Source organism: Pristiophorus japonicus, chromosome 8 (assembly GCF_044704955.1).
Source record: "Pristiophorus japonicus isolate sPriJap1 chromosome 8, sPriJap1.hap1, whole genome shotgun sequence".
Taxonomy (NCBI): domain Eukaryota; kingdom Metazoa; phylum Chordata; class Chondrichthyes; family Pristiophoridae; genus Pristiophorus; species Pristiophorus japonicus.
The window spans coordinates 220,363,768-220,376,474 of NC_091984.1; the positions used below are offsets into that span (position 1 = coordinate 220,363,768).

Below are 12,707 nucleotides of genomic sequence, written 5' to 3' on the forward strand. Positions count from 1 at the left end.
AGGTATGACTCATGCAGGGAGAGTTTTCCCATTGACTTCAATTTTACCAGGGCTCCTTGATGCCACACACTCATTCTGCCTTGATGTTAAGGGCAGTCACTCTCGCTTCACCTCTGCAATCAGCTCTTTTGTCCATGTTTGGACCAAGGCTGTAATGTGGTCTGGAGCCAAGTGGTCCTGGTGGAACCCAAACTGAGCCTCGGTGAGCAGGTTATTGGTGAATAAGTGCCGCTTGATAGCACTGTAGACGACACCTTCCATCATTTTGCTGATGATTGAGAGTAGACCGATGGGGCGGTCATTGGCTGGATTGGATTTGTCCTGCTTTTTGTGGCCATGACACACCTGGGCAATTTTCCATATTGCCGAGTAGATGCCAGTGTTGTAGCTGTACTGGAACAGCTTGGCTAGAGGCGCGGCTAGTTCTGGAGCAGAAGTCTTCAGCACGACAGCCGAGATGTTGTCTGGTCCATAACCTACTGTATCTAATGTGCTCAGCCATTTCTTCATAGCACGTGGAGTGATTGAAATTGGCTGAAGACTGGCATTTGTGATGGTGGGAATCTCAGGAGGAGGCTGAGATGAATCATCCACTTGACACTTCTAGGTGAACATGTTGTCTTTTACACTCCTGCTGGGCTCTGCCGTTGTCGAGGATGTGGATATTCATGGAGCTGACCCCTTCCGTGAGTTGTTCAATTGTCCACCACTATTCACGACTGGATGTGGCAGGACTGTATATCTTTGACCTGATCCATTGGTTGTGGGGTTGCTTAGCATGCTGCTTCTGCTGGTCCAGATGGAATGCATCCTAGGTTGCTGAGGAAAGCTAAGATGGAGATGGCTTAAGTTCTACCCTGAATTATTAATCCTCCTTGAATATTGGAGTGGTGCCAGAGGACTGGAGGATTGCAAATGTTGCTCAAAAAAAGAGGTGGGATAAACCCGGCACAGACACGATGGGCTGAATGGCCTCCTGTGTCGTAAATTTCTATGATTCTAAGTAAACCTCTATGGTAATGGGCAATCAGTCTAACGTCAGTGATGGGAAAACTACTATAAACCATTGCCAAGGACATAGAAACATAGAAAATAGATGCAGGAGTAGGCCATTCGGCCCTTCAAGCCTGCACCACCATTCAATATGATCATGGCTGATCATGCAACTTCAGTACCCCATTCCTGCTTTCTCTCCATTCCCTTTGGTCCCTTTAGCCATAAGGGCCATAGCTAACGAACTGGCCTCAACAACTTTCTGTTCACAATTCTCTGAGTGAAGAAGTTTCTCCTCACCCCTTATCGTTAGACTGTGACCCCTGGTTCCGGACTTCCCCAACAACAGGAACATTCTTCCTGCATCTAACCTGTCCAATCCCATCAGAATTTTTTATGTTTCTATGAGATCTCCTCTCATTCTTCTAAATTCCAGTGAATATAAGCCTAGTCGATCCAGTCTTTCTTCATATGTCAGTCCTGCCATCCCGGGAATCAGTCTGTGAACCTTCACTGCACTTCCTCAATAGCAAGAATGTCTTTCCTCAGATTAGGAGACCAAAACTGTACACAATATTCAAGGTTTGGCCTCACCAAGGCCCTGTAGTAAGACCTCCCTGCTCTTATACTCAAATCCTCTCGCTATGAAGGCCAATACGTGCCATTTGCCTTCTTCACCGCCTGCTGTACCTGCATGCCAACTTTCAATGACTGATGTACCATGACACCCAGGTCTCATTGCACCTCCCCTTTTACTAATCTTTCACCATTCAGATAGTGTTCTCCCTCACTGTTTTTGCCACCAAAGTGGATAAACTCATATTTATCTACATTATACTGCATCTGCCATGCATTTGCCCACTCACTTAACCTGTCCAAGTCGCCCTGCAGCCTCTTAGCATCCTCCTCACAGCTCACACTGCCGCCCAGCTTAGTGTCATCTGCAAACTTGGAGATATTACATTCAATTCCTTCGTCCCAATCATTGATGTATATTGTAAGTAGCTAGGGTCCCAGCACTGAACCCTGCGGCACTCCATGAGTCACTGCCTGCCATTCTGAAAAGGACCCATTTATTCCTACTCTTTGCCTCCTGTCTGCCAACCATTTCTCTATCCACGTCAATACATTACCCCCAATACCATGTGCTTTAATTTTGCACACTAATCTCTTGTGTGGGACCTTGTCAAAGGCCTTTTGAAAGTCCAAATACACCACATCAACTGGTTCTCCCTTGTCCACTCAACCAGTTACATCCTCAAAAAATTCTAGAAGAATTGTCAAGCAGGATTTCCCTTTCATAAATCCATGCTGACTTGGAACGATCCTGTCACTACTTTCCAAATGCGCTGCTATTACATCTTTAATAATTGATTCCAACATTTTCCCCACTACTGATGTCAGGCTAACAAGTCTATAATTCCCTGTTTTCTCTCTCCCTTTTTTTAAAAAGTGGAGTTACATTAGCTACCCTCCAGTCCATAGGAACTGATCCAGAGTCGATAGACTGTTGGAAAATGGTCACCAATGCATCCACTATTTCTAGGGCCACTTCCTTAAGTACTCTGGGTTGCAGATTATCAGGCCCTGGGGATTTATTGACCTTCAATTCCATCAATTTCCCTAACACAATTTCCTGACTAATAAAGATTTCCTTCAGTTCCTCCTTCTCGCTAGACCCTGGGTCCCCTAATATTTTCGGGAGGTTATTTGTGTCTTCCTTAGTGAAGACAGAACCAAAGTATTTGTTCAATTGGTCTGCCATTTCTTTGTTCCTCATTATAAATTCACCTGTTCTGACTGCAAGGGACCTACATTTCTCTTCGCTAATCGTTTTCTCTTCACATACCAATAGAAGCTTTTGCAGTCAGTTTTTATGTTCCCTGCAAGCTTACTCTCATACTCTATTTTCCCCCTCCTAATTAAACCCTTTGTCCTCCTCTGCTGAATTCTAAATTTTTCCCAGTCCTTAGGTTTGTTGCTTTTTCTGGCCAATTTATATGCCGCTTCCTTGGATTTAACACTATCCCTAATTTCCCTTGTTAGGGTTAGGATTTTATTTTTACGCCAGACAATTGTTGAAGTTCATCCATGCGATCTATAAATGTCTGCCATTGTCTATCCACCGTCAACCCTTTTAGCATCATTTGCCAGGTTATCCTAGCCAATTGACGTCTCATACCATCGAAGTTGCCTTTCTTTAAGTTCAGGATCCTAGTATCTAAATTAACTGTGTCACTCTCCATCTTAATGAAGAATTCTACCATATTATGGTCACTCTTCCCTAAGGGGCCCTGCACAACAAAATTGCCAATGAATCCTCTTTCATTACACAAGACCCAGTCTAGGATAGTCTGCTCTCTAGTTGGTTCCTCGACATATTGGTCTAGAAAACCATCCCTAATACACTCCAGGAAATCCTCCCCCACTGTATTGCTACCAGTTTGGTTAGCCCAATCTATATATAGATTAAAGTCACCCATGATAACTTCTGTATCTTTATTGCGCACACCCCTAATTTCCTATTTGATTCCATCCCCAACCTCACTACCACTGTTTGGTGATTGTATACAACTCTCACTAGTGTTTTCTGCCCTTTGATGTTCTGCAGTTCTACCCATACAGATTCCACATCATCCAAGCTAATGTCCTTCCTTACTATTGTGTTAATCTCCTTTAACCAGCAATGCTACCCCCACCTCCTTTTCTTTGCTGTCTATCCTTCCTGAATATTGAATACCCCTGGATGTTGAGTTCCCAGCCTTGGTCACCCTGGAGCCATGTCTCCGTAATCGCAATTACATCATATCCGTTAACATCTATCTGTGCAGTTAATTCATTCACCTTATTACGAATGCTCCTCGCATTGAGACACAGAGCCTTCAGGCTTGTTTTTTTTAACACTCTTTGTCCTTTTAGAATTATGATGTAATGTGGCCCTTTTTGATTTTAGCCTTTGATTTCTCTGCTCTCTATCTTTCCTTATCTCCTTTCTACCATTTTACTTCCATCTGTCTCCCTGCATAAATTCCCAACCCTTGCCATATTAGTTTAAACCCTCCTCAACAGCACTAGCAAACACTCCCCCCAGGACATTGGTTCCGGTCCTGCCCAGGTGCAGACCGTCCGGTTTGTCGTGGTCCCACCTCCCCCAGAACCGGTTCCAATGTCCCAGGAATTTGAATTCCTCCCTCTTGCACCTTTCCTCAAGCCACGTATTCATCTTAACTATCCTGCTATTTCTACTCTGACTAGTACGTGGCACTGGTAGCAATCCTGAGATTACTACCTTTTGAGATCCTACTTTTTAATTTAACTCTTAGCTTCCTAAATTCAGTTTGTAGGACCTCATTCCGTTTTTTTACCTATATCGTTGGTATCTATATGCACCATGACAACTGGCTGTTTACCCTCCCCCTCCAAAATGCCCTGCAGCTGCTCCGAGTCATCCTTGACCCTTGCACCAGGGAGGCAACATACCATCTTGGAATCTCGATTGTGGCCGCAGTAACGACTATAAATCCCCCTTGCAATAGAATCCCCTACCACTATAGCTCTTCCACTCTTTTACCTGCCCTCCTCTGAGGCAGAGCCACCCATGGTGCCATGAACTTGGCTGCTGCTGCCTTCCACTGATGAGTTATCTCCCCCAACAGTACCCAAGGTGGTGTATCTATTTTCGAGGGAGATGACTGCAGGGGACCCCTGTGCAACCTTCCTTCATTCCCTATCTGGCTGAGTAACCTTTACCTGCGGTGTGACCAATTTACTAAACGTGCTATTCACGACATCCTCAGCATATGATGTCACACTTCAATTTCTTTTTACTTCTTTGTTTTACCTTTGGCCTCTGCACATACTGGCCCCTGACGATCTGCCACTGCTTCCCGTTGCTGCCGCCGCCCTGCTAATTCTTTCTTGGAGAAGCATGGGTTAATAAGGGGTAGTCAGCATGGATTTGTTAAAGGTAAATCGTGTCTGAATAACCTGATCTGAGTTATTTGATGAAGTAATGGAAAGGATTGATAAAGATAATGGAGTAGATGTTGTGAGTGTGTGTGTGTATATGTATATCTATAATATATATACTTTCAAAAGGCATTTGATAAAAGTACCTCCTAACAGACTTCTTCAGAAAATAGAAATACATGGCATTAAAGGGATGGTGGTAATTGGCTAAAAGATACGGTAACATAGTGGTTAAGTTACTGACCTAGTAATACATCGGCCTGGATGAATGATCCAGCGAGGTGAGTTCAAATCCCATCATGGCAGCTGGGGTTTGTGTCATCGGCAAACTTTGAAATTATGCCTTTTATACCCAAGTTCAGGTCAGAACCAGAACACTGCCCAGGAAACGTTCAGTTAGCTGGCGAGTGTGGTGCAGTTTATTATTTTCATTATTCACGAGGAGGGACTTGAAAGTTAAATGAAATAAGTGAGTTTTGACTATATCTGTTCTCGACATTCACTTGCTGCCTGTAAAATATAGCAGCTTATTGATTCATCTCACTAAAGTTTTTCCATCCATCTAAAAGATTGGTGAAGTGTTTGTAAGAGAGCATATGAAGAGACGCAATATCCAGATTGGATCTCGAGGGTACTATTTATTGCTGTGTCCTGGTTACACTATCATACGATTAGATATTGGGCAGTTGACACGAAACCTTCTACAGTCGTGTTTTGCAAACTTTTCTGTGGCCGACCCAATTCAAATATTGTTACAGATGACTGCATTAAAAATACTTGAATAGATTTTTACTTCAAAGATTAGGGGAGCCTCTATCTTAACTTGAAAGACAGTGACAGCTACTTAAGAGAACCGTGTTTTAATTGCAGCAAACAGGCAAGGGCATTGTAGCATAGTGGTTAGGTTACTGGACTAGTAATCCAGAGGCCTGGGCGAATGATCCAGAGATGTGAGTTCAAATCCCACCAGGGCAGCTGGGGAATCTAAATTCAGTTAATTAAATAAATCTGGAATAAAAAGCTTGTGACAACACTGTTGACCATGGAACTAGGTCGGATTGTCATTTTAAAAACCAATCTGGTTTACTAATGTGCTTTAGCGAAGGAAATCTGCCGTCCTTGCCTCATCTGGTCTATATTTGATTCCAGACCCACAGCAATGTGGTTAACTCTTAATTGCCCTCTGAAATGGCCTCACAAGCCACTCCCATGGTAACAAACCGCTACTACAAACAATAAGAATAATAAAACCGGATGGACCACCCGGCATCAACCTCGGCAACAGCCATGAACACAACAATGGCACACAGAAAAATTTGCAAAATATAGCTGTAGAAGGTTTCATGTCATCTGTTTTAATGTAAACTTAACTTTCTCTTCTTCCTTGTTGCCACATTTCCTCTTTGAAACAGACATTCACGCACCGTGTGGCTCTAGACTTTGCTATTTGATTTCAGTGGATCGGAAGTTCACTTGACTCATTTGCCGCATTCCTTCCCCTTCCCCAATTGATATCTGGATGGTTGTAATACAAAATGCTTTTAACTACAGAACCAGTAAGCCAGATATCCGATGTTGAATTGCAGCAGGAGCAGCGAGGTCGGGGCGAAGGAGCGGCGAGCGATTGTAGAGCGACGTGATCGGGGCCCAGGAGAGGCGTGAGTTCGGGGCCCAGAAGAGCCGAGGGCCCAGGGGCAGCTCGGGCCAGCCCACACTGATGTGTGCGCACTAGGCCCGTGCAACAGAGCAGGTCTCCAGTCATCTGGGTTAATCCTTGCCACTGGATCAAGACCTAGCTCTGTCAAGCCCTTGTGGTGGCTAGTGTGCAATGGCCTCCCCATGTTTAAAACAAAATCCACGTATAGACATCTTCCACCCTTCAACATGTAGTTCGGGACCTGGAATATTAGGTCCTTCATTGAAACACCTGTGAACTCCTCCCTTTTTGGTGTGGAAGCAAGTCATCCTCGATACGCGGGACCGCCTATGATGATGATGATGCGATATTGGGCACTGCTGAACATCAGATATGGGAACTGCTTACGGGATTGATCCATACTGACGTACTGAAGAGATCCTAAATTTGTAGCAGTTTTATTTAAATGTAAGTAATTTTTGTATTTTTACCGGTTCTGCAGACACCATATCCTAACGGGCTGCAGCAAACTTAGTGACTTCATTTTTTTTTTCACAACTCCTTTTTAATTTCGTTCTGCCTTTTGCAGGTAGCCTGTCATTATCTGATTACACTGTAATTAACAGCTCTAATGTGACTAAGTTCACTACTACTACTTATACTAGGCTGCCCCATGGTCCTCGGCTCTTCTAGGCCCCGGACCCTCATTTGATGCTCCTCCACCACGATCTCTCGCCACCAGCCCACACTGTGATGTGTGCGCACTAGGTCCGTGCAGCAGAGCAGGTCTCCAGTTGTCCTGGTTAACTCTTGCCACTGGTTAAAGGCCTAGCTCTGTCGAGCCCGTGTGGTGGCTGGTGTGCAATGGTCACATCTTCCACCCCTTCAATTGGAGTTCAGGACTGGAACATCGGGTCCTTAATTGAAACATCTGTGAACTCATGTGGAAGCAAGTCATCCTCATTCGAGGGACCGCCTACAATGATGAGTACTTATACATGAAGTGGCATACCAGGTTGTTACCATTTGCACAATTCCGGTGTAACTCCTTGCTTTCTGAGAGCATTTTAGTTTTACAAATTTTTGCCCGGGCAAGCAAAATTTTAAAATGATTAAAATCCCCTCCTTCCCCCATCTACATATGGTGCTTTGGTGGGTTACACCTTGATAGTTGGGACAGGGATCGCAACCTTGATTTCTCCCCATCCCCCACCCCACAATGTGTTCTCTACATCAGACAGCTGTCAGGTGGGGTACACTTTCTAGGCTTCAAAACCTGAACTGTCCCATCTCAACTGGTGGTCTCAACACCGTGTGGTCTATTGCGAAGATAGCTGCCTATGCCATCATTTATTCATGACCTATCTGAATTAATAGTGCCTGATGTACCCACCATCATGGTGGGTCGGACCCTCTGCATCTGTGCTTCACTCCATGACAAGTGAGGCCTGGCTAGAGCTCCTGAGGGCTAAAGAGCCCTTGTGTGTTTTAAGGGTAGTCCGTCACTCTCTATAGGAGTTGGGCTGCTGGCATTTGGAGAATAGAAAAGTAGCTGAAAGTTTAGGGTGTCGGTGCTGTGATACGGGCGGTAAGCGGCACTGCAAGAGTCGAGAGTAATAATTACACAGGCAGGTACGATGTCAAGGCCACGGGAGCAGCAGTGCGACGATGTGCTAAATTGTCATGGTAGACTGACGAGTACAACGACCGTGTTCCTTGCAAGTTTGCTGATATATTGAAAGAGGAAATCATTCTATGGGCAAGTCCCTGTGCCTACTGATGCTTACCCACGCATTTCCTCCCTGGACCATCACAAGTGTGTGCTTTCCCAGAGTCACTGTGCTCCGTGCTGTCAGGGCTGACTATCTGGGTGTCCACAAGTTGGGGCAGTCGGATCAAGTGCCGAGCGGTAGGTTTTACCGTGAACTTTCTGCACCATCACTCAGGGATTCAAGATTAGCTGGATCCTGCTACTGGAATGTCTTTTAAATCACATTTACTGTGATGATTTTCTGCCTATTTTATTACAACATTCGCAAAAGAAGAGGTATGTTGGTCGGGTAGCTAAGTAACAGAATAGCATGAAGTGTGAACTTTGTGAATTTTAAGCTTTGAGCAAAGCCACAGCAGATCCAGGGGATTCCTGTGAGCTAGTTCTACAACGAGCTTGGCTTTTCAATCTGGGGGATTCTGGTTTCTGTCAGGCTGGGCTAGGTTGTGTTTTCTTTAAACTTCTAACTCTTTCGAACTTTTTCTAATTTGCAGTTTCACCGACAAAAAATAAAGACTGATTAGTTTTGTTTTCAGGATGGAGAGTGAAGCACCCACAAGCTCACTGTTTGCAGAGGCCACGAGCATGTTTACAAAGATGAGGAGGACCAAGAGGAGAAGGAAGAGGTCAAAACTGATCAATTTGACTCAGTTTATCTGGAAAACGGCGCCAAGACAAGGTATGGACCAACAACAACTTGCATTTATATAGCGCCTTTAACCTAGTAAAACGTCCCAAGGCGCCTCTCTGGAGCATAAGCAGACACAATTTGAAACCGAACCACACACGGAGGTATTGGTGAGCAAAAGCTTGGTCAAAGTGGTAGGTTTTAAGGAGCATCTTAAATGAGGAGAAAGAGGTTTAGGGAGGGAATTCTGTCCGTCTCCCTCCTCCATTGCAGATCCTTTTCAGCTTGCTGTTCCCTTCAGTAAGGAGAACCTGCAGAAGGGTTCCCCAGGGTGTGTATATAGCTCACCAGTAGCACACTGCAGTCTCTCAGGCATTCTGGTGTCATGCAGACAGACTTGTTCAACAACTACATAGGATTACATCGGATATACAGCACAGAAACCGGCCATTCGGCCCAACCAGTCCATGCCGGTGTTTATGCTCCACTCGAGCCTCCTCCCGTTTTTACTCATCTAACTCTATCAGCATAACCCTCTATTTCCTTCATCCTCATATGCTTGTCTAGCTTCCCTTTAAATGCATCTATACTATTCACTTTAACCAGTCCCTGTGGCAGCGAGTTTCACAATCTCACCACTCCCTGGGCAAAGAAGTTTCTTCTGAATTCCCTATTTGATTTTTTGGTGACTATCTTATATTGATGGCTTCTAGATTTGGTCTTCCCCACCAATGGAAACACTCTGTGTCTACTCTACACTATCAAAACCATTTCATAATTTTGAAGACCCCTATTAGGTCACCCCTTAGCTTTCTCTTTTGAAGAGGAAAGACCCAGCCTGTTCATCTTTTCCTGATGGGTATAACCTCGCATTGCTGGTATCTTCCATGTAAATCTTTTTTGCACCCTCTCCAGTGCCTCTCTATCCTTTTTCATAATATGGCAACCGGAACTGTACACAGTACTCCCAAGTATGGTCTAACCAGGTTTGATACAAGTTTAGTATAACTTCACAGCTTTTCAATTCTATCCCTATGGAAATAAACCTGTGCTTGGATGCATTTTTTCATGGCTTTATTAACCTATGTCGCTATTTTTAGTGATTTGTGTATTTGTACTCTGAGATCCCTTTGCTCTTCTACCCCATTTACATTCTTATTTTCCAAGAAATATGTGACCTCATTTTTCTTACCAGAATGTGATACCGCACATTTATCTGTGTTGAACTTCATTTGCCAATTTTATTCCCATTCTGAAAGTTTATTAATGTCTTCCTGTAATTTGTTGCAGTCCCCCTCAATATTGACTATCCAACCCCCCCCGGCCCAATTCAGAAATGGTGTTTTTGATTCTAAAGTCTAAATCGTTAATACAAATTGTGAACCGTTACTGGTCCCAGCACTGATCCTTGTGGGACCCCACATTCCACCTTCTGCCACTCCTGAATAACTACCCTTTACCCCTACTCTCTGCTTTCTGTCTTGAAGCCAGCTAGCTATCCATTCTGCTTCTTGTCCCCTAACTCCGCATTCCCAGACCTTGTTCATCGGTCTATTATGGGGTACCTTATCTAGATAAATCTTTTGAAAATCTAGATAAATTACATCTACTGCATGACCTTTGTCTACTCTCTCTGTTACCTCTTCAAAAAATTCAATGAGGTTGGTCAAGCAAGACTTTCCCCTTTGAAATCCATGCTTCACAGATATCTGGCAGGCTGAAGTGCCTCAAACAGCCCTAGGATCTGAGCTGTGACCTATGAAACAACACTGCTCGCAGCTATATGAGCTGCTTCTCTCCAAACTCCTCTCCTCCTCTCTCTCTTCTCCATTACTCTCCTCTCCTCCTGTCCCTTTACTCTCCTCCTCTCTTTCTCCATTACTCTCCTCTTCTCCCTTTACTCTCCTCTCCTCCTCCCTCTATTCTCCTCTCCTCCTCCCTCTATTCTCCATTCCCCTCCCTCGCTCTCGCCCCTCGCTCTCGCCCCCTCGCTCTCGCTCCACACCCAATTTTTCCCCCCTCCTGAAGGAAACAGTTTTCTGATTCAGAAGATTGTGTATTCAAGAGACCCGAGCACATAATCCACGTCTTTCATGAGACATTAAACCGAGGCCCCGTTTAGCCCCTTCAGTGTGTACATAAGTTTTTACAGCACTTTTCAAAGAGCAAGGGAGTGCTCCTGTCCAACATTTCTCCTTAAACCAACACCATTAAAACAGATTATCTGGTTCTTTATCTCACTGCTGTTTTATGGGACTGGGCTGAACACACATTGGCTGCCATATTTCCCAAGCATTTATAATAATAGTACTGCATTGACTGTGAAGCGCTGCGGGAGATCCTGAGAAAGTGAGAGGCGCTATAGAAATGCAATTTCCTTCTCTCGTTCCAGTACCTCACCCAAGGGCGAGCTTTGTGTGAGTGCTAAAAGGCTATTTAACTGTAGGGAACATCACAGTGAGCCTTGTTCTGTCCTCTCTTGTAATGTTCTTTTTTAGGGGGTCACTGGTGATTAGGGGCAGGATACCTGGCTGTTTTTCAAGCCCCCTCTGTAGCCCAGATGTACTAGAGCCAATAGTTATGCCTCAGCTAACTGCACAGACTCATTAAGTTCCATTTAAAACGATGCTGTTCTCCAATTAGCCAGCAAAGTGCAGGCCTAGTTGTCTAGGCTACTAATTCAGCAACCCTGGACTAGTGTTGCAGCAAGTACAGGTTGCACACAGCTCTGGGCGTCTGTTTTACTTCTAGTGCTCTGGTCTGGATAGGGCAGCGTGCCAAATCGTCACAAAGATGTCGCCATAACTAGGTTGTGTTCTATACTTTTGGACTCCAAAGAAAAGAGACTTTAGCACGCGTAGATATATTTATTTAAAAAAAAATTTGAAGTGCCTTTTCCCCTAAGAAATCCCTGCTTACTGTGCCTGCTGCTTACCTTAGAGATCCAGGAACTACCAACCATGAGCCCACAGACACCCACACAGGTGCAATCTGGGGATTTCACGGAATTTCTGAAATCGCTGCAGAAACCGTCCGTTCAGATCATCCAGAAACGCTGCCATCGATTCATTGAGGACCTGCAGGCAAGACCGGTAATGAGCTCCTCTGTCAATCAGTCAGTCTCTCTGACTACCAATATACCTGCTTCTATTTCTCGCCGCTCACTTCCGTTTTCCCTCCACTTTCTCCTCCCCCCTGATCCCCCTCTTATACTGTGCACACCATTCTGTAGCTGAGGGGAAACAGTTCAGGTGCGTCCCCTTGGGATCAGACCCATTTCTCGCATTTAAATCAACACACCAGGTAAATCTGATGGGGTACCGTACTTGTGGGAGTGGGGAATTCATGCCTATAGTTGTCAATGTAGTTAAGCTCCTTTGCAGTCAGTGACTGGCTCTGATGCCAGGACTGAATATAGCCTGAATACACTCTAATACCTTGTTCCCGAGTGGCTCCTCTCTGACCCCTGTCTTGAAGTGTTTATGTATTTTCAGGAAAGCTCTGGACTATACACTGGCTCCAAAAACAGCTCTTCAGTTAACACCACCTCCTCCAGCAGGAGAGCCTGGGTGAGAGGTGGGAGAGAATCAGTGCCGTTCTAAGTTGGGGCGGAGGGGTTGGTGTTTGGGGGGGGTGTGGGTAGTAAATTTTGTGTTGAGCTGTGTGCTGTGGTTCAAAGTGAGGTTGTGGGGTAAGATGTACTGTGGGCA

General features: G+C 44.8%; 1 protein-coding gene across 2 annotated transcripts in view; it reads left to right on the forward strand.

The window, feature by feature from the left end:
- LOC139269017 (rab5 GDP/GTP exchange factor-like) overlaps positions 1-12,707 on the forward strand; it is a 194,323-nt gene that overhangs the window by 171,027 nt on the left and 10,589 nt on the right. For both annotated transcript variants that reach the window (XM_070887947.1, XM_070887946.1), the window contains exons 3-4: positions 8,906-9,048; positions 11,938-12,089. In XM_070887947.1, the coding sequence (XP_070744048.1) occupies positions 8,906-9,048; positions 11,938-12,089 (295 nt within the window). The remainder of the gene's footprint in view (positions 1-8,905; positions 9,049-11,937; positions 12,090-12,707) is intronic.